At 37.7% G+C, this 27,276-nt stretch overlaps 1 protein-coding gene across 1 annotated transcript in view; it reads left to right on the plus strand.

Moving 5' to 3' along the window:
• The first annotated feature begins 475 nt into the window (after window positions 1–475).
• Window positions 476–27,276, plus strand: part of LOC131048684 (galacturonokinase) — a 245,964-nt gene continuing 219,163 nt past the window's right edge. The window contains exons 1-2 of the mRNA XM_057982733.2: window positions 476–873; window positions 1,006–1,119. Coding sequence (XP_057838716.1) covers window positions 607–873; window positions 1,006–1,119 — 381 coding nt within the window. The 5' untranslated portion in view covers window positions 476–606. The remainder of the gene's footprint in view (window positions 874–1,005; window positions 1,120–27,276) is intronic.

Consider the following 27,276-nt stretch of genomic DNA (forward strand, 5'->3'; position numbering starts at 1 on the left):
TTTCAAAATTTAATATATAATTATCTTTAATTAAAAAACTAAAAAATATGTATATTATCAAAAAAGTTTATTTTATGAAAATTATAAAAAAAATATCTTAACTACTTCCATATAAACACCACCAAGAAAAATCTGACATCTTTTGAGTATAAATATTTAAATTTAAAAATAAAAATAAGATAATTAAAAAAATTATACTAATTTAATCTAACTTATATTTAATTATATTTTTAATCAATTTTCTATTATTACACCGATATAAATAAATTAATAAAATAATAATATAACTAATTTCAGATTCAATCTAGGTTCTTTTATTTTATAGTTTTTAAGTAAACTAATTTGCATGAACAGCCGGATCGTGAATATCCTAAAAATGATAAAACAAAGGGATTCCAAAAAGTCAGAAAAGCACATTTAAAAACTGCAAATAACAATGACTCCATTAATATAAAATTGAATTTTTTTAGTTAAACCACAAAATCTTTCATTGTTTCAAGGTATGAGCAAATGACATGCATAAGTTAACTGCGACAAATTTTATCCTCATCTTTAACATTATTTTCGAAAAATCTACTTTTGTTGCGATCTACCTCGATTGGTACAATGTCACAGAATCATCCCGTGTTAGTAAAAGGCCCTCTCACAATATTCCCCACTAAACCCAAAATCTATATATACAGATCTAAACCACGGCAGTACAGTGGAGCTCGCAACAACCTTCAGAATATACAATTTCTATATATAGAAAGCAAGCAACCCTTCAAAAATTCTCTTATCACACACCCAGTGATAAAACTTGGATATTCTGATAAGGTGTTGCTTGCAGCTACTGAAAATATGGGTGGATCTTCTTGGCCTACTGCTTCTGAGGTAATTTAGATATGTATTATTAGTAAGAACCATTTGGCATTTACATCATTAGATTAGGGACTATTGTATTTACATGCATTTTGGTTAATCGGTAATTATATACACTATATAATTGAACTGTTTTGATTGCAGGTCGATAGAGTAAAGAGATCTGCAGCTTCTTTGGCAGGATGTGATGTAGACGAAGTACGAGTGGTTGCTTCTCCATATAGGATTTGCCCTCTCGGTGCCCACATTGATCATCAGGTGTGTCACCTGATCTGATTAATTAGTTCTGTAAATGATTGTTTTTCTCTGAATGCCTGCATTGCTTAAGTTTATTGTCTGATTTGAGACATTGTTTTCATAATTGATCGGTTTAAGAGTTGAGTCGGATCAGTTTGAGCACTGAATTGAAGTCATTGTTTGCAAATATTTTGGGTTAAAATTACATCTGATGAGTAGGAGAAACTAATTTATGTGCATTGCAAATCATTGGGTGCTTCTGCTTTTTAAGACTTATTTTGTTTGAATCTCTTTTTTGAGACATCGTTTTTTATTTCTGTTTGGTTTAGGAATGACATCTGATGAGTAGGGAAAAATAAATTTACGGACATTGCAATCAGGACATGTGATTAGTGGTATGGTGCCATTTGGTCTAATCGATGACCAGAGACATGCACTAAATTGAATGTTTTTAATATTCTTTTTTAATTTCTAATGTGAAGTCCAAAACTGTTAGGAAAAAAACAGTTAGAATTTTTACGTACCTTGATGTTTCTTTATCTGTTGTATGATGCTCTGGGGCACTCTTATAAATTTCGTCTCTGCATATCTGATGCTAGATCTCGGCACAGATACAGCGTGAATACATATTCTATAGTCTAAAAGATAAGTTCCCTATGTGGATATGATTGAGATACTACAGTGCCATGATGGGGAATAGGCACTGCCCTATCATAGTGGGATATGGCTGCATATACTATCTAGGCCCGTGTCTATTTCACAAGCTCGTAAAATATCTTTGAAAGTATTTAATTTTTTTTGTCATGGTTCATTGATTTCAGATTCAATATCATTTAAATGCTTTAAGTTCTGCAGTAATTTGTGCCTTTACTGGAAAATGCTATCTTGAGTGGCATCAAAATGAATGGCAAGAGGACTATGCATGGGTATGTTGAAGCAATTGATTGATTAAAATGTAAAGTGCTTACATTTATTCTGGACGCTTTGACTGTTGTCTTTGGATATAGTAAGGCATTCTTTTCCTTTTAAGCTAGCCATTAGTTTTGTTTTTCATTCTTTTCAAGGTTATAGCTGTATGGTGAGATCACATTATCCAAAGCGAGAATGCGAAAGGATTCAATGATTACAAAACTGGCATTCAATGAACACAAATCTGTTGGTGTTATTACATTAGTTTAGATTTAATTAATAAAACTACTGGCGGTTGTGTTTTCAGTTTTGCAGTTACACAACCATTTGCTGTTTTGTATTGCCTATTTAAAGGCACACATTTAGAATGAATATGAGGATCTGATAATATATTTTATCCTACAAAATCAAATCAATAATATTTTTCATTTGTGCCATTCTCTGCAATCATGGTTTTGTTTTTTCTGTTCTATGTTAGCTCTACCATTTCAACATGGTATCAAAGTGAAAACTTGTTTCTATGATCTGTGGCTAATGGAGGAATAAGATTGGGGCTGGCTTCTGCATTTGCTGTGTTGCAGAGGAGACAAAATGGCTACTGGGTGTGACTTAGAAGAACTGTAGATGGCACTGATATGATTTCAGTGTTTGTAATGGTGAGAGAGGAACAATAAAAGGAAGGTGGAAGTGAAAATAGAGATATGATTCAAGTCCAAACGCCAAACTAGAATCTTGCAATCATGTTTCAAGAAAAGAGGTATGAAATGGACTATCTCTTTATAGGGTGACATCACAAATCTTTTGTTATCATTTTATTTGTCTTTGAGTGATAAAGATTATGGATAAAGTAGTTACAATTCCTAAATTCGAAGGGCATGAATTCCACGCATGGCAAATTAAAGTGCAACTGTCATTAATTGAGAAAGATTTGTGGGAGATTGTGGATGGGACTGTAACAAAGCCACAAGATGCAGATGCAGCAACGAAGTGGACGACAAAAGATTGTAGGGCCACGACATTGATTGGTCTTGATTTATCAGATGCATACTTGCATCATATTGATTTATCAAAGACGTCAAAAACAATATGGGACGGGCTCAATGTCTTGTTTGGTTCTCAGGATTCCAGTGCCAAGATGTCTATTAAGCAGAAATTGTTCGGGTTAAAGATGAATGGAGGTGATAATATTATTCAGCATATAAGCATTTTTCGTTCTCTCCTTAATCAACTCGCAGGTATAAATGCTAATGTCGCTGATGATGATGCCAAGGCAACATTACTTAACAGTTTGCCTTCTAGTTTTGACCATATTGTCTTTACTCTAAACAAAATAAATCCTAGCTTGGAAACAATAATCTCTTCTCTAATTGATGAAGGAAATAGAACTAATAAGAACTATTAACTTCCTGAAGAATGTGCTTTGGTTGCTAGGAATAAATCTAATGTTTACTGTAGAAGAGAATTCAAATGCTTTTATTGTCAGAAAAATGGGCATGTGTAGATGAACTGTTTTCAACGGGCCAAAGATCTAATCGATGGAAAGTTAAAGAAAGATACATCTTTTGTTGCAACAGAAGGTGAGGCCAACTTTTGTGGATTTGCAGTACATAAAAATGACTCATCTGATGGTGACAGTCCATCAGATGATATAGGGGTTGACACAAGATTTCCACTTTAGAGAATAGTGAATATTGACAGGAGGTCGGAGGCAACGAAGGCAGGAGGATCTTTTATCATCTCGAGTTAGCTTCTCGCTCAGAGATGATCATTGCATGAGAAGCAACCTATTTGTGTCCTTGTAAAGCCGGGGCTTGGCAGATTTGTCCCTAAAAAGGGGGCGCGATTTATCAGTGTTCCTGAAGAGAAGAGGGAGCTTGGTAGTGTGATTGTCCCTTCTAGGAGCAAGGGGAGGGACAGGATTGTGTAGGCATAGCGGCAGTGATCAAGTTTCCATAGCACTTGAGGAGGCATTAGACACACTCGGAGGAGATGTGGACTGGACTTTCAGAGGAAAGGCGTCTCATGTGCAGCATTGTAGGAGGCATTAAACACACTCAGAGGAGATGTGGAATTTCGGAGGAAATGTGTCTCATTCTGTAGGGGAGGTGGGAACTTTTGTTCTTGTGTAGACAGTTCCAGGTTTTTTCGGTCAGGAGATCCACTGATGCAGTCAGTTCGGTGTTTCTTGGGCGAGTGAGGAGGATTGGTGAAGGCGCTTCATCAAAGTCACTCGAGGGTTGGATTAAAACCCTTGCAACTTCCACTCTTGTTCAGATTAATGTAATAAGGGGGGAATGTTGGTGTTATTACATTAGTTTAGATTTAATTAATAAAACTACAGGTGGTTGTGTTTTCAGTTGTGCAGTTACACAACCATTTGCTGTTTTGTATTGCCTATTTAAAGGCACACATTTAGAATGAATATGAGGATCTGATAATATATTTTATTCTACAAAATCAAATCAATAATATTTTTCATTTGTGCCATTCTCTGCAATCATGGTTTTGTTTTTTCTGTTCTATGTCGGCTCTACCATTTCAACAAAATCAAGGACAGTGTCATAACATTTGTTATATGTATATATTGTATCAAACAACCTTATCAGTATCCTGAACTTGAGCAATAAATAGCATTTATTGAAATTCCCATAGTAGCAGAAATCTTTATACGAATTGACTTGGCAAACCCAAAGACAGTTTTTTAATTAACCAGGAAAAAATCAGGAAATTAAATATGTTGAAAAATTCATAAACATAAAGAAAAAGATGCAATATTTTAAATTTCAACTTTTCCATATAGCACACAGCCCAAAACAATATTTTTTTTCTTTCTAAAACCAAAGTGGGTGGTCTAGGGATGGCAGCCCCTAGCAGGATTGAGTTGCAATTCCACCCCCAGGGTCCAGGGGCAGCACTTCTTGTGCATTCCATGTTGCAATGCAGGGTGGGGTCCACCAAGATGTAATGTCCCCTATTGAGACTTAACTCAATTTGCCCTAGAATTCCCAAATAGGGTTTGGATTATTCTCGGGAATGTAACTTGTCAGCTTAATACTTTGATTTAGAGCCTACAACCAGGTTAGTTATCACAAGATAAATAAACATATAGTTCAACAATGTTAAAAAGAAATAGGATTCTAATTGACTCAATAATATTCATAATGTACATGCAGAATTCCCTTAAGCTTTCCCCTAATAACCTATCCACATTATGAAGCACCTTGGGAGGTCCTATAAGGCGCTTGAGGTTGTCCACCAAACCCAGGAGCATTGACTGACACCCGCCATTTTGCCTCCCAGCCCCACTTGGGGTTACCCAACTTGAATGGACCCTTAAGCTTCTTTCTCTCCTCATATTCCCTACCTCTCCTCCATAACGGATAGGTAATTTAGTGAAAGTTTAAAGGAATTCTTATATCTATTCTCTCTCTCTCTCTCTGTATATATATATATATATATATATATATATAGAGAGAGAGAGAGAGAGAGAGAGAGAGAGAGAGAGAGATGACAGTAGCAATGTGTTCTATATAATATTCTACATCCTATCAAATGAAGGATCCATACTAAATCAACCACATTATTATGCATTAAACTTCATACTGCAATATTAGATTAATATATATTCTGCTGGTTAATGTATATTTTCCAAGTTTGCACTCTTCTTAGTTCAAATGCTTATTAATTCTCTTCTTCGATGCCTTCTTCAAATGATGTCTCCTTCACTTTATACCCTTCATGGAGAAAAAGGGTCAAACCCTTTGGTTATGAAAAGATGCATATGTTTGGCAACAACTGCTGCCCTTTTACTTATTATTTAATCTTCACCTATCTCTCACTTCTCAAATCTGTCTTTACTGCTTTTCAAATCTGCATATATCCCATTTTAAGATCTGCATATCTTCTTCTAGATCTACATATCTTATTTTCTTCTTTCCTTCTCAAATCTGATTTCAAATCCCTCCATATACTTCTGATCTGAATCTGTTCTAGATCTCCTCTATTTCTGCCTCATTCCCCACATTCCATTTGATCCTTCTTACCCTTTATATCTTCCAATGTGAGGGAAAGGTCACACCTCTTATCATGTCTGCCCTTTTGCAAGAGTCACTACCTCTCACAATTAGAAACCTTTGAAAGAGTACAACTCTTCATAATTTCCCCCCTTTTGAAAGAGTCACTTCCTTATTTATTTCCGATTCTTTTCTTCCCTTAATCCTTCTTTGATTGACATGCTCCCTTCTTTCTTCCTTTCTCCATATCCTTCCATTCAAATGAAGTTCTCTTCTCCCTTTTATATCTCATGTTTGAGAGTCGCAACTTTTCATTTCATGCCTTTTGACCATTCATTAAACTTAACTAAATTATAACTAATTTAATTTTATTCTTTTATATTTTAATTTTAATTTTATTATTAGCATGCATTATTAAATCCTATTTCAAAATGGGGACATTACACGAGACCAAATTAAGGCCTTAAGCCACATGGATCTTCATGGTGCATGCCATTTTTCATCATTTTATCATTTCTAACCAAGATCCAAACCCTTCAATGAATGCAGGTGTTGAGGCCATAATGCAGTAGTTAGGCCCTAACTGAATGAGAATGGAATGCATATTTGCTAAAGAACAAGTGCCCTAATCGGTTGAATGCTTGGCTACTTCGGCAAATCAAAATCTGCAATGTAAAATGAGGTTATGACAGAAAATGAAAAAAAAAGTCCTTTATAGGAAAATTGAAAAGAATGGAAAAAAAATCCATAGTTTATTTGTGATTAAATTAGTATTAGGAATTACCGGCAATCAGAGGAAAAACTTGGCTCAAGCCACCATACCCTGTTTATTGACTGGACCATGCTAGAATGGTCAAATACCATGTATGTTATGTTGGCAGGAATGCCATGTATTTCTACTTGTTATTACCACACTATTATAAACAATGGAATTGAATTTTGAAACAGCTGGAATGGCTATTAATATGGAGGTTTAAAGATACAATTGGTGGGCCCTTATATATGATTTCTATTAATATGGAGGTTTAAAGATACATGTTTCTTCTGATTGCTCCACCCAGCCTAAACCATTGGTTCTAAAGCCTCAAATTGTTGAATTCAAAGGCTTGAGCTGGCCTAAAATGATCTTTTCAACTGGTGTCATTGATCCTAGAATTTTTTGCAGTTTGACTTCTAAGCTCTTTCTTGGTTTCCATTCCTGACTCCCAACAGAGATACAACAGTTTTCATTTCTGGTTTAATTCACATTGCCTCGTAAGGATTTATAACTATTTTTTGCTTTTTAAGGGGTTTGTTCCATCTTATGTTCCTTGGGTATGAACATCACAATGCATCTAATGGTGATGTTTCATAGTCCACTGGTTTCTCCTAAGCATATTCAGCTGCTTGAAATTTGATTGAGGTTGGCAATAGTTCCTTCGAATAAAGTTTTAGATTAATAATTTTTGCGTAACTCAAATTAACCACACATTTGGTAAGGTGTGAGGCTAATAGATAAGAGCTTAGGAAATCTCCAATCTACTCAAAAACCAATTCATGCTAAAATTCTAGGTGTAAATCTGGAAGCATTACCTAGATAGGAGCAGAGGAGGGTATGACAATTACATATCTACTGTTCAAGAATCAAAACGTCACGAATAAGTCAAATTACCAGCCTTCGCCCTTGGTAGTTAAGAAAATTACTGAGAAATAACTTCCTAGCAGCATTATGGAAACATTTCCTTCCTCGATATTCTAATGCATTGGCATACATTTCATGATGGTTTCAGCTATTGATCTCATGCTTTAAGAGATTATGTATTACCTTCACATTTAGCTTACAAATATGATTTCATAGTAAATTAACTCTCTAGTCATTAAATAGAGTCTGAGAATGCTACAAATTCTTGGGGAGGTGCATCCTTTATCTTCGAGAAGTCTTGTGGGACTTAAATAGTTCACAACAAAGGGTCAGACTAGCCTGGAGCTAATCTGCAAGTCAAATGTTGGATGTCTTCCCTCGATTAGGAATGCCTGTTCTCAGTTCTACTTATGATTGATGAACCTAGTTTTCTTCCTCTCTGATATGTAGACTACAATGATGACTTAATACTATAAAAGAATAAATAAAGCATATGTGAGGATTGCATACTACTTGTCATGTGCTTGTATGAACGAGTGGAAATTGTTATCCCTGGCAATTGCATACAATATCCTTGTTACAAGCCGGTTCTAGTTATTGCGGTCAATAGGCTGTCTCCCATGAAGTGAATTTACACTTTTGTATGCTGGTTTGATCTTCCAGATTATATATGGTACAACTGCATTGAATGTATGATATTGAAAGCCTGCTCTGTGTAATGTCCCCTACTAGTAAGCTGCCAATTTTCTAATAATCAACACATATTACTATATATTACCATGTCACGTCCCCTTTCTAGAGTGGACATTAGAGGCGGAGGAGTTGGCCTATCATTGGAGTCTCGAAGGCTAGCAGAGGTTGATTGGGACTCATTCAGTGCATATGGTGATTGGATTTTGGCTTTACAGGCAGTTTGGAGCCAGTTTGGAGCAGTTCCTTGATTTTAGGAAGCAGTTCCTACATTTTAGGAGGCAGTTGCTACTTTTTAGGAGTTTGTGACAGCATCCAGGGTTGGGGTTCCATGAGACCATTCCTTGGTTTCAGTTTCAGGAGATTTGGGTGTGTTTCCTAGTTTCTAGGAGCATCCCTAGATTTTAGGGATGAGATTGCCAGTTGATCCATGATTTCTGACATCAGTCACAGACAGGTGATAGGTTCCGTTTCAGGGTTTTGGAGTCATTTGACCCTTCTACAGCTATTTGGGATATATTTTTAATATATTTAAATATTTCCTAAGTTAGCGTTTAATTAATTAAATAAAGCTATGTTTATAGCCATTTTGGAGTAATAAGGGGTTTTTGGCCTCATCTGGATGCGTATCCCTTGGTGTAATAGCTCGTTGGAAAGGTCTTGGACTTTTCTAAATATTTCTCTTTTGACTCAGATCCTTTTGGTGAATGGATTTCTTTATATTTGAAAAAAGGTCGTTTTCTATGCACTTGGCAACTTAAAATGAGAAATATAACATTTTAACCCTAAACGCCCCATTGAGTCACTTTTAGGGTTCAAGCTAAGTGGGAAGGTGTTATAAGGAAGTTGAGACCTAATTCTTGCTATTTTTTACATATTTTACATCTTGGATTTGAGATTTGGCTCTGGAAGAGCTTTTCAGCATCTGGGACGCCAACCCCAATGCCTTGCCTGTTTGGGACGTAGCCACCAATACAGTGGTTTGGATTTGTTTGCAGCTATTAGCATCTTGGAGACTGTACGACATTCTTTTTGGAGGTTCAGCGATTCTGACAAAGTTCAGTTTGGGGTTTCTAACCAGTTGGGTGTACTTGGCAGCCGTACGGCTGTACCTGGCAGCCACTTTCCTTCCCACGTGCAACACTTGGAGGGCTGGAATCTTGCTGCAGCTTCATTCCTGGTTATGTTACTCTTTTAGCATCCAGGTTGGGATTATTCTTGATTGTAATCTTCTTGAAATTATTGGAAATCTTCATCTGGTCAAATATTTGATTTTATATTCAGAAATCTGCCTTGAATCGAATTTGTCTTGGCTGTATATGAACTTCATTTTCAGTACTTTGTTCATGTACTTGTACTTCATTATTTACTTGTTGAAAAATCATCAAAATACAAAAAGAATCCCACCCTTCTACAACTTCTGTCTATTTCTGAAAGAAAATATTAATAAGCAGGAAAAATCAATTTAAAATAATAAAAATTACAGCAGATTAGTAAAAGAGATCCATTAGGGATCTTTCAGTGGTATCAGAGCTTTGATCTTGCCAGCCTGTTGGGTGAAGATCAAGAGTTCTAATTCAGATTTGAGTTTAGTTTGGTTGAAAATCAAATTGGACATCATGACAGGGTTGTTTAGAAATAAACAAGCAGGGAAAGAATTTGAACAAACACCTTCAAGGAGTTCCAGACAGTCTAAGGGTACAACTCCTTCAACAAGTACAAGGAGAAGGTCTCCTACCAAGACATTCAATGATACAGTTATGAACAACTATGATAAGTATTGCTCTCTTCCTAAAAAGATACGTGACCACCTTTCCTTCACACAATTCATGGGTGTACCAGTTGAAGATGACTTGATGTTTTCAAGTCCACGTCATCAACCAAGAACAAAACAAGAGTCAATTGAGAGCAAGGGAAGTAAAGGAAGAGGAGCAGATATGATGTTTACCAGTGAGATTGGTAGGAAACTATTTGAAGATTTTGAGAGACATGTAGATCCAATTGGTGCCTCTTTGGTTGGTTACAATGCTGTCCCATCATTTTTGGTGGAAGATGTGAAGGAAGAGTTTGTAACTTCAAGCAATACACAAGACATTCATGAGAGGTTTGATGAGTTTTCAGATTGCCCAAAGGCTGATTTTGAATCAGCAATTGATGAAGAACATGAGGTTGAAATGGACAGCGTAAGTTTGGATTCATTTGTCACACTACTTTCTCTTCTCAATTGGGAAGACCATGAGGAAAGTCGAAATTTAATGGTGTGTAGTGAATCCAAAGATTAGTCACCACGGTATGATCATAATTCTGAAGTCCATAACAACAGTGACGTAACTTCTCTTCCTCAAGATATGACAGCCTTTGGTCATGAAGAGAATAAAGATTTGCATTCTACATTTGCGGGTGCTTATGGTACAAGCATGGGTTATGCTGATGCAAATAATACAACTCACCATATGTCTGATTTTGTGTACTTTGGGGCAGCTGGTATAAAACATTGCCAAAAGTTGAATGAAGATTGGTTACATAGAGCTGCCCAAGCAAAAACCCTTGCTGCCCAAGCAAGACACCACCTCCAAAGAGTCAAAGAGCGTCACGATCGGTTAGATGACACAAGGATACAAAGAGAATCATCCATTAGATCTTTATTCCTTCCAAGGGAAGAAAAGGACAGCGAAGATACATTGAATGGAAATAGAAATCAGTTTGATTTTCTGAGTTTTATCAGCAATTCTCCTTCATCTAATGAGTCAAATTTGAAACCTTGCACTGAGAACATTCAAGTTGGGAAGACTAGGTGTGAATTTTATGAGTTGTTAGGTGGCATTCATAGTGGACCAGCCACTGAAGGTTTATCCATGTTGCAGAACAAAAACATCTACTATTCATTTGTGGACTTGTCACCTCTTTCATATGATAGGGCAGCGATGTACTTATTAATTGGTGACTTAGTTTTCTTAGATGTTACAGTGGGCTATGAAGATCAGCGTGTAAGAGACTATATTTGGTGCATGGCTAAACAATATATTTATTTGGCATCCTCCAATGAAGACATACTAACTTGTGGAGAAATTGGGCAAGTTGCAGCTGCTGATCAAAGGTTTTGGAGAGGTTTCCATCACACTTTGCTTGTTGGAAATTGTCTTATTGATGAGTCCATTTCAACATTGAAGATTGGTGGTATTTATGGTTTCATAGTGGCTGTAGAGAGACACGGTATCGAGGATGCCTCTTACTATCATTGTCTCTTCATGATAGATGGATGTGGATTTAGTTTTATTTGGGATCCAAGTGTTGATTCATTTGATACAGCATCTTATAGGGATTATAGTATGTTGCTCCAGATATTAAGATTATATGGCACTTATATCAGAGGAGAGTAGCAGGAGCAGTTTATGTCCTACAGGTGGTTTGTGTGGGATCATGGTATAGACGTGTGTGGTACCTTTCTTTCGTGGATCCTACATGGGTTGCTTCACTTCAAATGTATAGATGTAGTCGTGGGTGTACAGTGGTTGTTGACACTTGGACGGTATGTTCGGAATATCACGAGGATGGAGCTAGAGTTTACCCACTATCCATCTCAGTTTATCGAGCAGAGTGGGACGACAGTTGATCCACAGGTTGATTGTCATTAGATAGCTGACGTGGATGAGTTATGTGATGTTACTCCTAGTGAGTACTTTGAGCCAGTTGATGTGGCAGTTTCACCTGATTCTCTAGACAGGGTGATTGTTTCATTGTTGGTTGGTGATTACATATTTTTAGATGCCAGCCTGGACAGTGATGATTTTAGTTAGTATTATATATTGTCTAGTGAGTTGGCATTAGATCTTCCAGCACATCAGCAGCAATGTGTGGCAGTTGTGTGTCACTTGTGTCAGATGGGGTCAGATCACAGAGGGTCTTCCATGGATTGGCATTCATTGGATATTATGACGGATGTTATGCATGTTAGTGATCATAGACACACTAGTGGTCTTGGCATTTATGGATATTTGATCTATGGAGATGATGTAGTTTTCCATTACTCATTTGAGGTATTCAGCGGGAGCTATGCTTCGCTCTGGGACCCAGGCAGTGTTGATTTGATAGCATAGGTGCTTCAGCGTTTTGAGGAGCCATTCCAGACCGGGGTATTGCATGTTGTTTATATCAGAGATGAGCAGCAGTTACATGCAATGAATTGTTTACGTCTTATTTGGGATGGTGGAGGATTGGTGTTTCAGTTGCTTGTGGGCAAGCAACTTCGAGAGGGGAGGCTTGTCATGTCCCCTTTCTAGAGTGGACATCAGAGGCGGAGGAGTTGGCCTATCATTGGAGTCTCGTAGGCTAGCAGAGGTTGATTGGGACTCATTCAGTGCATATGGTGATTGGATTTTGGCTTTACAGGCAGTTTGGAGCCAGTTTGGAGCAGTTCCTTGATTTTAGGAAGCAGTTCCTACATTTTAGGAGGCAGTTCCTACTTTTTAGGAGGTTGTGACAGCGTCCAGGGTTGGGGTTCCATGAGACCATTCCTTGGTTTCAGTTTCAGGAGATTTGGGTGTGTTTCCTAGTTTCTAGGAGCATCCCTAGATTTTAGGGATGAGACTGCCAGTTGATCCATGATTTCCAACATCAGTCACAGACAAGTGACAGGTTCCGTTTCAAGATTTTGGAGTCATTTGACCCTTCTACAACTATTTGGGATATATTTTTAATATATTTAAATATTTCCTAAGTTAGCGTTTAATTAATTAAATAAAGCTATGTTTATAGCCATTTTGGAGTAATAAGGGGTTTTGGCCTCACCTGGATGCGTATCCCTTGGTGTAATAGCTCGTTGGAAAGGTCTTGGACTTTTCTAAATATTTCTCTTTCGACTCAGATCCTTTTGGTGAACGGATTTCTTTATATTTGAAAAAAGGTCGTTTTCTATGCACTTGGCAACTTAAAATGAGAAATATAACATTTTAACCCTAAACGCCCCATTGAGTCACTTTTAGGGTTCGAGCTAAGTGGGAAGGTGTTATAAGGAAGTTGAGACCTAATTCTTGCTATTTTTTACATATTTTACATCTTGGATTTGAGATTTGGCTCTGGAAGAGCTTTTCAGCATCTGGGACGCCAACCCCAATGCCTTGCCTGTTTGGGATGTAGCCCCCAATACAGTGGTTTGGATTTGTTTGCAGCTGTTAGCATCTTGGAGACTGTACGACATTCTTTTTGGAGGTTCAGCGATTCTGACAGAGTTCAGTTTGGGGTTTCTAACCAGTTGGGTGTACTTGGCAGCCATACGGCTGTACCTGGCAGCCACTTTCCTTCCCACGTGCAGCACTTGGAGGGCTGGAATCTTGCCGCAGCTTCATTCCTGGTTATGTTACTCTTTCAGCATCCAGGTTGGGATTATTCTTGATTGTTATCTTCCCGAAATTATTGGAAATCTTCATCTGGTCAAATATTTGATTTTATATTCAGAAATCTGCCTTGAATCGAATTTGTCTTGGCTGTATATGAACTTCATTTTCAGTACTTTGTTCATGTACTTGTACTTCATTATTTACTTGTTGAAAAATCATCAAAATACAAAAAGAATCCAACCCTTCTGCAACTTCTGTCTATTTCTGAAAGAAAATATTAATAAGCAGGAAAAATCAATTTAAAATAATAAAAATTACAGCAGATTAGTAAAAGAGATCCATCAGGGATCTTTCATACCATCAATTCATTAAACTAGAGAAGTATTATTATTCATAATACAATTGATAGTTACTATATTCAAGCCCCAATCCTTCTTTTCTAATCCTCAACCTTGGATGGGTATTTTCTTATCTAGGGTGCTGAAAACACCTCCACAATTGGGCACAGGTCACAAGAACACCCATCCATACAACCCTTGGGGCTCACTTAATTTAGGATGGATTTACTCTGTCTCTCCCTAACAACACCATGCCTCTCCTTATGGCAGGAAATAGAGAGCATTAAGTCATTGGGCTATGCATGTAGTAATATCTCAACCTCAGGTATTATGAATGTATGAATATATGTTTAGATAGAATACAATAAGATGTGTATAACTGATCTATTGTTATCAGCAAATATAAATGCTACAGCATTGTAGTAAAATAAATATCATTCTGTAAATGTATTCATTAACAGTTATAGCATACTCAGTGGATGCTCACACTATACCTCTCAGCAATACAGTCTGATTCCTTGTAGAGCACAGCAGATATATGTATGAATTTGTGATCTCATTCGATGAGTAACAATGATATCTGAACTTCGATCAGGACAGATGATCTTCTCTTAACTTTTTTGATTGATGTTGAATGATTGATATTTGAATGAATGATTGATTGATTGAATGAATATCTATGATTGTATGATTTGAGGTATTGGTGAGTGATAATGTAATGAAGCACTGGTTTGATATATTAGAGGGTGATAACTGAATGATTTGCTGATTGATTGTTTTCTTGATATGAATGATTGGAGTGATGATTAAAATGATCTCTTTTATACTTAATTGGTGAAAGGTCACCACCTTTCATAAGACTTCAGTTACCACCCTTCATTAGAATTGAGTCACCACCACTATTTCCCAAGTTGATCTTTCTTGGATGTCCTTATCAAATGAAACCTTCTCCCCTTATATCTTCCAATGCGAGGGAGAATCACACCTCTTCATGGTGCCTGCCCTTTGTAATGGTCGCAACCTTCCACAATTACCACACTTCTAAAGGGTCACAACCCATCATCTTTTCTGCCCTTTGAGAGAGTCTCAACCTTTAACAAATTATACCCTTTGAAAGGGTTGTAAGTTGTAACCCTTCATATTTCTATCCTATGGAATAGTTGCAACCTTTCCTTATTTTCTTCCTATGTTAATACTTCCTAGATTCCCATGCTCCCTCCTTCCTTTCTTCCTATTCTCCCCCCTCCCAAATGAGGTTCTCTTCTCCCTTTTATATGTCATGTTTGAGGGAGTCACAATTTTCCATTACATGCCCTTTGACAATTCCTTAACTTAATTAAATTTTAATTATATATGATTTTATTCTTTTATATTTCAATTTAAATTATATTTTTTATTTTTTTGTATTTTAATTTTATAATTATTATTTATTATTAAATCCTATTTTAAAGTGGGGAACATTACACTTTGTGGTTGTGCTTGACCTGTAGTTTGTGAAATTATGGAAAACTAAAAGTCATGATACATAAAAATTAAAAAAGGAGTAAATGTTAAACTTGACCCGCCAACTCAAATCAAATTTCATGTTGGCCCTTGTAATTCATGAACATTTTTTTTGTCTATAATGATTTCATAAAATCATCATCTTGATTTCATTTGTTACATCAAATGACACCAGCATTGCTATAAGATTGATGATGGTTCTTATTCAGAATTATGTGGATTTTAGTGCCTTAACCAGGCCGATTTGTCAACAGCTACAATTAATGGCAATTTAAATGTATTTTCTTTATTGCAAGAGATGATTTGGAGAAGTCAAACTTCTACAATTGCCATTTTTCTGTCTAAACTTAAAACCCTATCTTGCAACACTATTTCTCTTGATTTAGTTATCAGATTTGGGTGCTACTGACACCATTTGGAATAAGATATCATGCCATTTCTAGAAAATGGTAACAATAAGAATTTTGAGTAATATTAAAAGATATATGGCCCACATAATTTTATTCCAGTCTGAAATGTTTAGTGATAGGGAGAACACCATCCGAACTTCCAATTAGGGTAATTGAATCGAATGTTTTTTTTTGGTGGCTTGAAGAAGAATTGTCTAAAGATTTCAATTTTCAAAATTTTTAATTACAAAAGGAAATCTATTGAATGCAAGTTTTCATTTGCTTGTAGTTGAAGCTATAGTTGTTAATTGAAGTGTGCTTATAAGCTATTCATGATTGTAACTATTTTTTTGGCAAGGGAGATTATATTTCTATTAGAGAATGGTGGTGTAAATTTAAGATGGGGTATTATATTGTTTCTCAATGGAAAATTATATTAGCAAGTGTCTTTTGGATAAGGGCGAGGGATGTAATGTCCCCCTCTTGCACTTAGTCAATTTGGCTTCTCATTAGCCTATTCTTGGGTTCTTGTAGGCTACTTGGAGTTGGTGAGGGGAATGTCTAATGGAGAGCCACGAGTAGTTTCTTTCAAATGTAGGGAGAGACTTTTTAGATATGATTAGGTAGAGTGGACAGTAGAGTGCATAGTTATGCCTACGTCTATAGAAGAGGAGAAGAGATCATACCATCCTAACATTTAGGCTTTGCTATCCAAGCGAAGCAAGTTTTTTAGTAGCTTTCCTCTTGGTAGGCCTCGTGATAAGAACATTGAGCATGTGATTGAGTTAGAGGGAGCCAAGCTAGTTATTACAACACCATACTCACATCTTAAGAGGCACAAGGATAAGATTGAGAATTCAATTAAGGAGCTTTCGGAGATGGGGCATATTAGATAAAGTAAGAATCCATTTGCTTCTTCAATTGTGTTGGGATGAAACTGTGCATATGTGCATAGATTATAGGGCATTGAATAAGAAAAAAATAAGAATAGGTACCCCATCCCACAAATAGATGAGCTACATGGAGCAGTCTATTTTTCAAAGATAGACTTGAGATCTAGATGCCATCAAATTAGGGTTAGAGAGGACATAGAGAAAACAACATTCAGATGTCACTTTGGCTACTATCAGTTTCTTGTCATGCCTTTCGGTTTGATCACTGCACTTGGTACTTTTTAGTCTTGCATGAATAGGATCTCCAATGAGCAATTGCGCGAGTTTGTGTTGATTTTCTTTGATGACATACTTATTTTCAGCAGGTCATGGAAAGGACACTTGAGGCATTTGGATGAAGTTTTGGGTATCCTTGAGGGTGGGTCATTGTTTGCTAATGAGTCAAAGTTTGAGTTTAGAATGACAAAATTATTATATCTTGGGCACATATCAGCTCTAAGGGGGTTAGTGTAGACCTTGAGAAAATCAAAGCCATACTTGATTGGCCTCCACCCACTAATCTCACACAATTGAAGGGTTTTTTGGGCTATGTGGTTTCTACAGAAGGTTTGTCAAAGTGTTTTCACAGTTGGCTGCCCCACTCACAGATTTGACTAAAAAGGGAGCCTTTACATGGTCTAAATCAGCGCAAAAATCATTTGATCACTTCAAGAATTTGATAAGAACATGTCCTATTTTAGCCATTCCATATTTTTTTAAGTCATTTGAGCTTGAATGTGATGCTCAGGTGAAGGTATCAAGGCTGTCCTTATGCAAAATAAACACCCAATTGCATTTGAGAGCAGGAAGTTAAGGGGAGGTAAGAGGATCTACTCCATCCATGAGGAGGAGATGTTAGCCATTATGCATGCATTGGTGAAATTTAGACAATACCTTATTGGAGGGAAGCTCCTTGTAATAACTGATTATAATAGCCTCAGGTACTTCCTAAATTAGAAGGATCTTAATGATAGGCAACAAGAATGGGTTAGCAAGCTCCAAGCCTATGATTTTGACATTGAGTATGTCAAATGAAAAAGGAATGTAGTGGCTGATGCATTGTCAAGAAGGCCACATTTGTGCTCATTTATAGAGATAGCAACAACTTGGGAAGAGAAAATACAGCATTTTGGATGGTTTCTTGCAAGATGACAGGTACAAGGTAAGGGATACTCTCATTTTACAAGGAAAGATTGTTGCTAGTTCTTGAGTCTAAGCTTAAGTTGAAGGTTCTCACGACATTTCATGATACTCCAATGGCTGGCCACCCTGGATATTATAAGACTTACAAACAGATCCATGAGAGATTCTCATGGAAGAGGATGAAAGATGAAATCCAAGTATGTTTGTGAGTGCCAAGTTTGCCAAGAAAACAAAAATAGACATACCTAGCCTACTGGTCTATTGCAGCCCCAACCCATTCCTACATAGAAGTGGGAAAGCATTTCAATTGATTTTAATATAGGATTTCCCAAGGTGCAAGGTAAGGATTGCATATATGTAATAGTGGACAGATTGCCACGTTTGCTCGTTTTTATGCCATTTAGGCAAGATTTACAGCATTATAAGTGGCAATTTTTTTTAGAGAGGTGTTTAAACTCCATGGGACACCTAAGAACATTATCAATGACAGGGACAACAAATTCATGAGTTTGTTTGGGTAGGAGTTTTTTAAGCTATGTGGTACAAAGTTGACTCATAGCACTAGCTACCACCTCCAGATCAATGGACAGACTACGATTGTCAAGAAATGGGTGAAATTTACCTATGCAACTATGTTTTAAGGCAACAAAAGGCGTAGGTTAAGTTGTTGCATTTGGGGGGAGTACTATTATATTTCCACCTTTCATATGATTATTAGGGTGTCTCCTTTCATGACATTGTATGGTTATGAAGCTCCCAACAACATTGATTTACTTTTTATAGCTTGTAAAGTACCAAGAGCCAAAGATCTATTACACAAGAGTTGGGATATAATGAGCTCTTTGAGAGATAACATCCAACATGCTCAAAATTAGTAAAAGTTGTAGGCTGATCAACACTGTATTGAGTGTGCATTTGAGGTAGGAGATATGGTTTACTTGAGATTGCAACCCTACAGATAGTCCACTCTCAAAAAGAGTGGGTCAAAGATGCTAAATTCTCACTTTTATGGTTCGGTCTGAGTCACCAAGAGGGTTGGAGAGGTGGCTTATGAGCTTGAGCTACCTAAGAGTAGCAAGGTGCATAATGTTTTCCACGTATCATGCCTCAAAGGCACTTGGGCATAATGTGGTTCTTTCTACAGAGTTACCTCCTTTGGGTGAGGAAGGCAATTTGATATTGATTCCGGAGGCAGTGATTGATTTCAGGGAGTGTACACTTCAGAAGAGGGTTATCAAAGAGTACTTGGTGAAGTGGAAGAACTTACCAGTGGAGGATGCAACTTGGGAGAGTGAGTAGATTTTATAGTAACCATACTTGCGATTGCTTGAGGACAAGCAATTTTGGGGAGGGAGGACTGTAATGTTCCCTTCTTGCACTTAGTCAGTTTGGCTTCCCGTTAGCCTATTCCTGGGTTCCCGTAGGATAAGTAGAGTTGTATAGGGGACTTAGTGTCCTCTAGAGAGCTTGAGAAGGTGATTTCAGTTTGTTCTAGTAGAGTTTCTATTTTTAGCATATGCTATTTTTAGTAAGTGTTATTTTGGGCACTTGGTTTTGTTGGTTGAAAATTTTGTACACTTGGGGAAATATACAAAATTGTGGTTTCAACCACAGTGTGCGAGTAAAACTCTCCTAATTAAGTGAAGGCTCCCCCTATCTAACTACAACTTTAAAAATAAAATAGGATGAGACAACAGTCTTTCTTTTTCTTTCAAGAAAGCCAATATCCTTTTCTCTTCACATAAAAGTGATAGCAATTTAACATAAAACAACAGTAACAACTTTTGAAATGAAATGAGAGAAAGGAAATGAAGTTTCCTGAAAGCTCAAAGATTTTCGTCACTTCCTTCGGGATGGGACAACAATATCAAGCTCAAAGTCTTGATTATATGAAGTCCTATCTATCCTTTTCTATACTAACGCTATCAAGAACAAATTATAACAGCTCAAAGACTGGAATATCTTATTCTTTTCTACTTAAAACAATGGGAAGTAGTATAAGCTCAAAGACTCACAGCCATTTCTCACAAAATCAGCTTCTAAATTCTCTTAAGAATAAGTGCAAGCACAAAGACTTATGACTCCTCTCAAAAGAATTTATTCTAATTTATATTAACCTCACATACTTGTAGCACAAAGACTGCAAATCAAATTCGATTAAGTTCTTTGAAGAAAGACTTGCAAGAAAGATAATATAGAACACAAACTCAAGAATGTAGCCCAAAGACTCAAAGCTTGAACAATTTCTTTCTATTTCTTTCAATTCTTGAATTCACACATGAAAGCTCAAAGACTTCTTTGCTGTAAATTTGGCAGAGTTTTTTTTTGCTTTCCAAAAGATAAAGATTACAATAGACCCCTCAAGTATTTATAGAAGAGGAGCCTTAAGAAAAAGGTGGGAGGATCCTATCTAACTTGAGAGATTCTCTCAACCACCAAGACTTATTCAATAACTAACTATGACTTATTCCAACCACAGTCCTAACTGAACACAAGTTGTAGTTGCTCTACATGTAATTACAAAAGTGCAAGTAAAGACTTGACTTGCAATTTGCAAAAAAGTTTTTCATATAACTTGTCAAAAGAAAAACTACAACTAAGAGATTACAATTCTGGAAAAATACAACTAAGTGTTGAAAAATACTTAAGCTGCAGCATGTGAAGACATGAATCCTTCGAACTTCTGGATGATCATTCGTAGCTCAGCAGGATTCAGTTCTTGGGTTTTCTTGACAACCATGGTCTTCACAATGGTATCATGGCATCGAAGAAGCATAGAGTCGTTCTTCTCCAAGATGGACTGGATTTCGTGCAAAAAGATTTGATGTTTCATCAAAACTTGAATTGATACAGCTGAGAATTGTTCGCTCCTCCATTCATTATGAATCCTCATTTGTAGATCTGCGAGCACTTCTTCTTCTGGTATCAGCTTTGCATTCTGACTCATTATGTTGCAAGAGGTCTTCTCACAATGGGAAACAATACCTTGGAATACCTCACCCCGCAATCTCATTGCATCATCAATCTCCTCAATGAGGGATTTGAGAACACGGGCTTTATTCTCCAGAAGTTAAGTACATGGCCCTGGAAGGAATAATGGCATGCTCCTGAAGAACACTCAACCGTTGTTGGGGCATGGTGCGCCAAATTGTCAAACTACCTTCAACCCTTTCCAAATTCTGTTTGAAAGTGTCAGAGGTATGATTTAATTTTTCTTCAATGGTCTCCAACTTAGACATCATTTGGAAAATGTCTTTCAGCACTTGTGCACATAGATCATGAAGTTGATCCACCCAAGAATCCAATGCTTGTGCTTTTTGAGCAGCTCTTTCAACTCCCCAAATTGATTCTTGGGAACCGGAAGAACTTGTAGGATTACTCCCTTCACCAACAGGTCTTGTAATTTTATGAACAACTGCAACAAGTTGCCTATTCTCCTCTTCTAGCTTGTCTTTCTTTGCTAGAAGTTCATCATACCGCTGCACTAGTGAGGCTACGGATTGCTGGGCATCATGTTTGACCACCTCATGCGTTTGTTTGCCCAATTCTATCCTTGTAACCTTGTAATCAGCAACTTGCATGTCCATGCGTGGCTTATCCTCAAGGGGCTCAACAATTTCTGCCACTTTCATCTTATTGCTATCAACAGTTACTCTTGAAATTATCTTGGCCTTTTTAGCAACCTTGGGCCCAGACTGCTTGAGTTACTGATAGTCAAAGACATCAAGAGAGATTTCCTGCTTCTTCCTCTTTGGGGTAAAAGAACGAAGCCATGGAGGTAAAACGACTAGTTCTCCTCTAGTAGTTGTTGAAGGTGAAGAAGAAGCAGTTTCTGTTTGAACAACCGTGGTCATCCTGGGAGGAGTATTTGTTTGGATGGCGACCATGGTTTGCTCAGTAACCAATGGGCATGAAGATTGTCTCATAAATTCTTCAAAGCCAGAAGTAGAGATATCAATCTTTGACAACTGGATACATGCAGGAGTATCCTCAAGAATTTTCAGCAAACCCTCTTGTTGATGATCAGGAGGCGGCTCAACTGCTGAAATAGGAACAAGATTCTGAAGAGACTCTTCCACTATTATGTTAGGAGGAGAAAGAGGCTTCTCGATGGAACTAAAGAAGGAATCTCATGAGGTGAGTCCGAAACTAGAGACTTAGGAGCATCATCTGATTGTTGTCCTTCTTCTGGATTATTAGGATCAATCACATGAATGCGAAACCGGTACTTTTCCTTTTCACGAACTGTTGTCTCCTCAGGAGGAAGCACTATTGCCCAACTAACCCGCAATTTGATCTTGGTGCCTGAAGATGATGCACCTTCCTTGTTGTCAATCTGAATCTCAGACTTAAGTCCAAGAGGCCCCGTAGAGTCATCTTCTTTCCCAACCTTGATCTTGATGAGTCTAACACCATTACCTTTGAGCCAAGTGATTGTGTTAGCCAAGATAGGCTGAAATCTTTCAAGAATGGATGTGCATTCTTTATGCGACCATTGGATTAAAGGAAGTGGGGCTTCCTCAACCCTTTGCATGATGTACTCTGGATCAAGCACATGACCATCATCGATCATTCCTTGCGGAATGCCCACCAGGTTCAGATCAATAACCTGCTTAACAGTAAGCTTGTAGTAGTCCATCTTGAGAACCTCCATTTCTGTACAGTGATCTACCTAGATATCTGTTGTGCGAATCGCACACCCATCCCCGTCTTGGACAGGGACCCCCCGGTTTGTGCCTTTCTGTCTTTGCAGAAGAGGAAGGGGATATGAAGGGTCAAGTTGGTGAGTGATGGAGTCTGGAATGTCATCTTGATCTTCAAATGCCCTAAAATTTGGCTAAGTCTGGAATTTCCTGACCCTGAAATTTGGCTAAGTCTGGAATGTCCTGATCCTGAAATTTGACTGTCTGGAAAACTGAGGAATCCTCCAAAAACTAGAATTTGCAATATAACTCCTGGAGGGCCAAAACCACTCTCAAACATCTTGAAAGTATATATGGAATATAACTTATACTTAAATGTTATATTCCAAAAAATTATCCTTCGGTGAGATCTTGACAAACTTGCCCAAGTGCCCAAGCTCGCACTTTTTGAGAAAAACGTTTAAAATCGCTAAAATGCCCAATTTCGGACCCAGAGGCAAAAACTGCAAAATGTTTAAAAGTTGCAAAAAGCCCCTAGAGGTCCGAAAATCACTTAAGTCCTCCAATTTCGGACCCTGGGGCTAAAATGTGAAAAAGTGAAAAAATTGCAAAAATTGGCAAAAGGTCCGAAAATCACTTATGTTGCAAAAAGTGCCTTTAGGTCCGAATTTCACTTAAGTTGCCCAATTTCGGACCCTAGGGCAAAAAGTTGAAAAGTTTAAAATGTTGCAAAAATGTGCTTTAGGTCCGAATTTCACTTAAGTTGTCCAATTTCGGACCTTGGGGCAAAAAGTTAAAAAAGTGAAATATTGCAAAAAGCTCCTCCAGGTCCGAAATTCACTTAAAACCTCAATTTCGGACCCTAGCTCCGAAATTTGAAATTTTGGCGAAATTGCAAAAAGGTTCAAGAGCTCCGAATTTGCCAAAATGCATTTAGCTCCGAAAATACTCCCAGTTTGCCAAAAAACGCTAAAGGTCCGAAATTCGTCAAATTTGCAAAAATAGCCATAGTGGTCCGAAGTTTTTTTCGATTTTCAAAAACGCCTTGGAACTCCGAATTTGCAGAAGTGTTCAAAGGTCCGAAAATTACCCCTTCAGTTGGAATAAACTCCCCATGCTCCGAAAATATCTCCAGTTCGCAAAAACCACAAGCGCTCCGAAATTTGCCAGAGGGTTAAAAATCGCGAAGTTCCAAACATGCCGAGTGGTTCGAAGTTTGTTATAAATTTGCAAAAGGGCGTGAATGCTCCGAAGTTCTTTCAAAATCGCAAAAATATGCCAAGGCATCCGAAGTTCATCCCTAGGGTTTTAGAAAACGCAGTTTGAAATTTGTAGAATAGCGCCAATGCTCTGAAATTCACCATAAACTTCAAAAACTGCAACGCGAAGAAGCAATATAGGGAATTTGAAGTTGATAAACCCTTCCCAGGCTCCGAAAACCAGAAAAGCATGTGTTAGGATATTTTTAAAATTTGTAGAAGCTCTTCAAACCTCCAGAATCGCGCTATAAGAAGTTTTCAAAACGCCATAAACCCATTCAAAACGCCCAAGACTCCAAAGGTAAAATCACGCAAAAGTAAATCACCCAAACACCATCAAGACCAAGGATCAGATTTCACATTCGAAGAGAAAGGAGAAGCATTTTCAAGATACATCTCACAAAGAGCTTCTAAAGCCAGACGTCGTAATTAAATTTAATATTTGTTAAATTAATTAATTAATTTTTCAAATTAATTTAATGAAGTGAAATTGGTTGATTGATCGCAAGGCGTCATCGAAGAACCAGGAGAAGGCCTCAAACACAAATCAAAGAAGGATCACATTCAAGGCCAGGCGCTGAAGACTGGAAAAGAAAATATGCAAGAGCGCAAGAGCAACCAAACATTGGGAACCATGCCGCTGAACAAAGATGAAGTCCACCACCGGGACCAAAGACCAAAGAACACTCTCAATGCTGCAAAGTTTATGCCTTCTCAAGAAAAAGCACACAGCTGGATTTAAGTCCAGAAATTCAGTTTTAAAACTGAAACTGCTTTATTGTAAACTACCTGTGGGTCCCGTGCAAGATATTTTTGTGGATAACTATTCCCAACCACCAAGAAGATTGGATAGACTTGAATTAAAGCCAAATAGTGGCAGGTAGTTGAGATAGTTGCTGGTTGGATAACTGAGAATTAATTCGGCATGGGTTAAGGTTGCCAGCTTCTGGAAGGCAGATTAGGACCCTTGGATGCAGTCCATCCTAGCCTTCGATTCAAAATTGTAAAATCTATAAAAGGTAGAGGCCTTTCTTTTGTAAAGGGTTAGATAGTTAGATAATTGGAGATTGTTAGAGGGTTAGAGATTTCAGTTAGATAGTTAGATTTTAGAGTTAGAATAGGTTAGATTTTAGGCATAGCATAGAGATTCTGCAGAAATTGTTGTAATGGCAGCTGAAGCAAATATATGAACATTGAAATATGGTGTTTGTTGTCTTTGTTTTGGTCTGTTTGCATGGTTAATTTTAGAGTGCAGGGATTTTAATGGTGAAGTGTGGAGGGGTATTCGATGCATTTCTGGTTCATACCATTGGGGGTCTGCTAATTGTAGGTCACCGTGCATGGTTAGTCTGAACCCAAACTGTGCTTAGTTCAACTGCAGGTGTTCGTCTTAGGTTGCGCTAGAATTGGGTGCCTAAAACGGGTGTCTCCGGTCTGAAAATCCTTCATCCCTTGGAGCTTGCACCATTTTTGTCCAGTTGTGAGGGTATCTCTGGCGAAACAAGAACTGGTTTATCAAAATCTGTCTACCCACTGCATCAACTGTTATCATCCTTGTCCTTAGGCTTCTTGAACCCTTCCCTTTTGATTTTATTTCGTAATTCGAGAATCACAGCAGACTAGCTTGTTGCAAACCGTAAGACCCCCATGTATTTCCAGCAAAAACACATCAAGCCACTGAGAGATCCCGCAGTCAAGACCTGACAAAAGAAACCTTGAGGTTGTCTCCTCTGATCAAACTTAGAAAACAACATTAGAGACTTCCTTATCTCAAGAGAGAGTAGGATAATCGGTTGGCTATTCTATTCTGCATTGGCCGTATGGAGTTTGCAGCAATGCGATTTCAGACACGTCAACAATATCCTCAATACGATGTGCATGAAGGACTTTTTGATCTTTTCCTTCATACCCCGGTAATCAAAATCTGCCCTAGACTTAAACCTTTTGAGTTTAATCTCTTGCATCTCAGTCTCCATAGCTTTGGCTTTGACGGATGTGACAAGAGAATACCGACCAATTTTCAATGGGTTTGTTGTAGAGATTCCCATTCCGACCTTATGTCTGACAGACTGATGAGCATGCACAACCATGATTTGTCTTCCCAACTCCATAAGAATGATCTTATTAGTCGGGTATCTAGGGAGCATGTATGGTTGCCCCCTGTAGCATCCGACCCTCATATAAGTGAAAGCTGGGAATTGAAGAAACAAGCACCCATACTCATTGACTCTTTCCCATGCTTCATCTGACACCCTTCTGTTCTTTAGAGTCTTGTCAAACTGGCACATGAAGTAACCAAAGAATGCATCTTGAACTCTTCTGAAATGTAATCTGCTGGGTCTCATAGGCAACTAATCATAATATTCCCACACAGGTATAAGCGAGCGATCACCCCTGGTAGAAAGACCAGGGAAATGTCTGAGTGACGCTGCCAAATACACTAAGTATGAATTCATGTAGAAAGTCATGGTGGTAGGGACTACTGCAAGTTGCTCGCACGAAGCATCACTTATAATATCTCCCCATGATATATTATGGGATTGCCTAACATGGTAAACTGATACATCCAGGACTCAAAAACATTAGAGTGTTCAAGACCCATCATCTTGCTGAGGAGAGTTATGATGTCTCCAATTTCCCACTTAAAGTCACAGTGGTACAACTTAGCCCACCTTGAGAAGGCGGCTCGTGGCTCATGAATCCATTTGTTAATATGACGTTTGCAGTCCTTTTCCCTCTTGACATAGTACTTGGCTGCACTATTCGTTGGAATTTCCATATAAACAGGTGCTGGTGGTATTCTGAAGACTTTCTCGATTGTATCTGCATCAAGGCGGATTATTGCCTCACCATCATCATTTTTAATGGTTCTCGTCTCCTTGTCAAAGCGATGGGCGCAAACGAGAACGAATTTAGGTTCTAGGGCAGCCACTAGACCGGAGGATGTGTGATTGATGTGGCTGTCCAATAGCTGCTGCATATTACTATCCAGCGGATCCTCGACTCTCTTGACGAATTCTAACATGTCCACATGCCCTATCTCCGTGTCTTTTATGTGATCCAAAGGAGAGGAAACTTGCGAAGGTGAAACTTCATTCTAGTACTTGTCATATTTATACTTCATCTTCTTCGGAATAGGAGAGTATGGTAAATATGACATTGAAGGATAACCTGGTATACTGCGATGGAGACTTAAAAGTGTTAAGGCAACATCATAATCAACTGCAACTAACATTTTTCCTTCTTCAATTTGGAAGAACTCCAACCCTTGCACTTCACGACTTTGAGAGAGAAAGATGGGAAATAAATGGGAATGGTGGAAATTTGACTTTGACCAATTTCGGATCTTGGGGAAAGTTTTACAAGTATACAAGTTGGGAAGAATGAACATGCAATCAGATT

This window comes from Cryptomeria japonica, chromosome 2, assembly GCF_030272615.1.
Source record: "Cryptomeria japonica chromosome 2, Sugi_1.0, whole genome shotgun sequence".
Classification (NCBI taxonomy): Eukaryota; Viridiplantae; Streptophyta; class Pinopsida; order Cupressales; family Cupressaceae; genus Cryptomeria; species Cryptomeria japonica.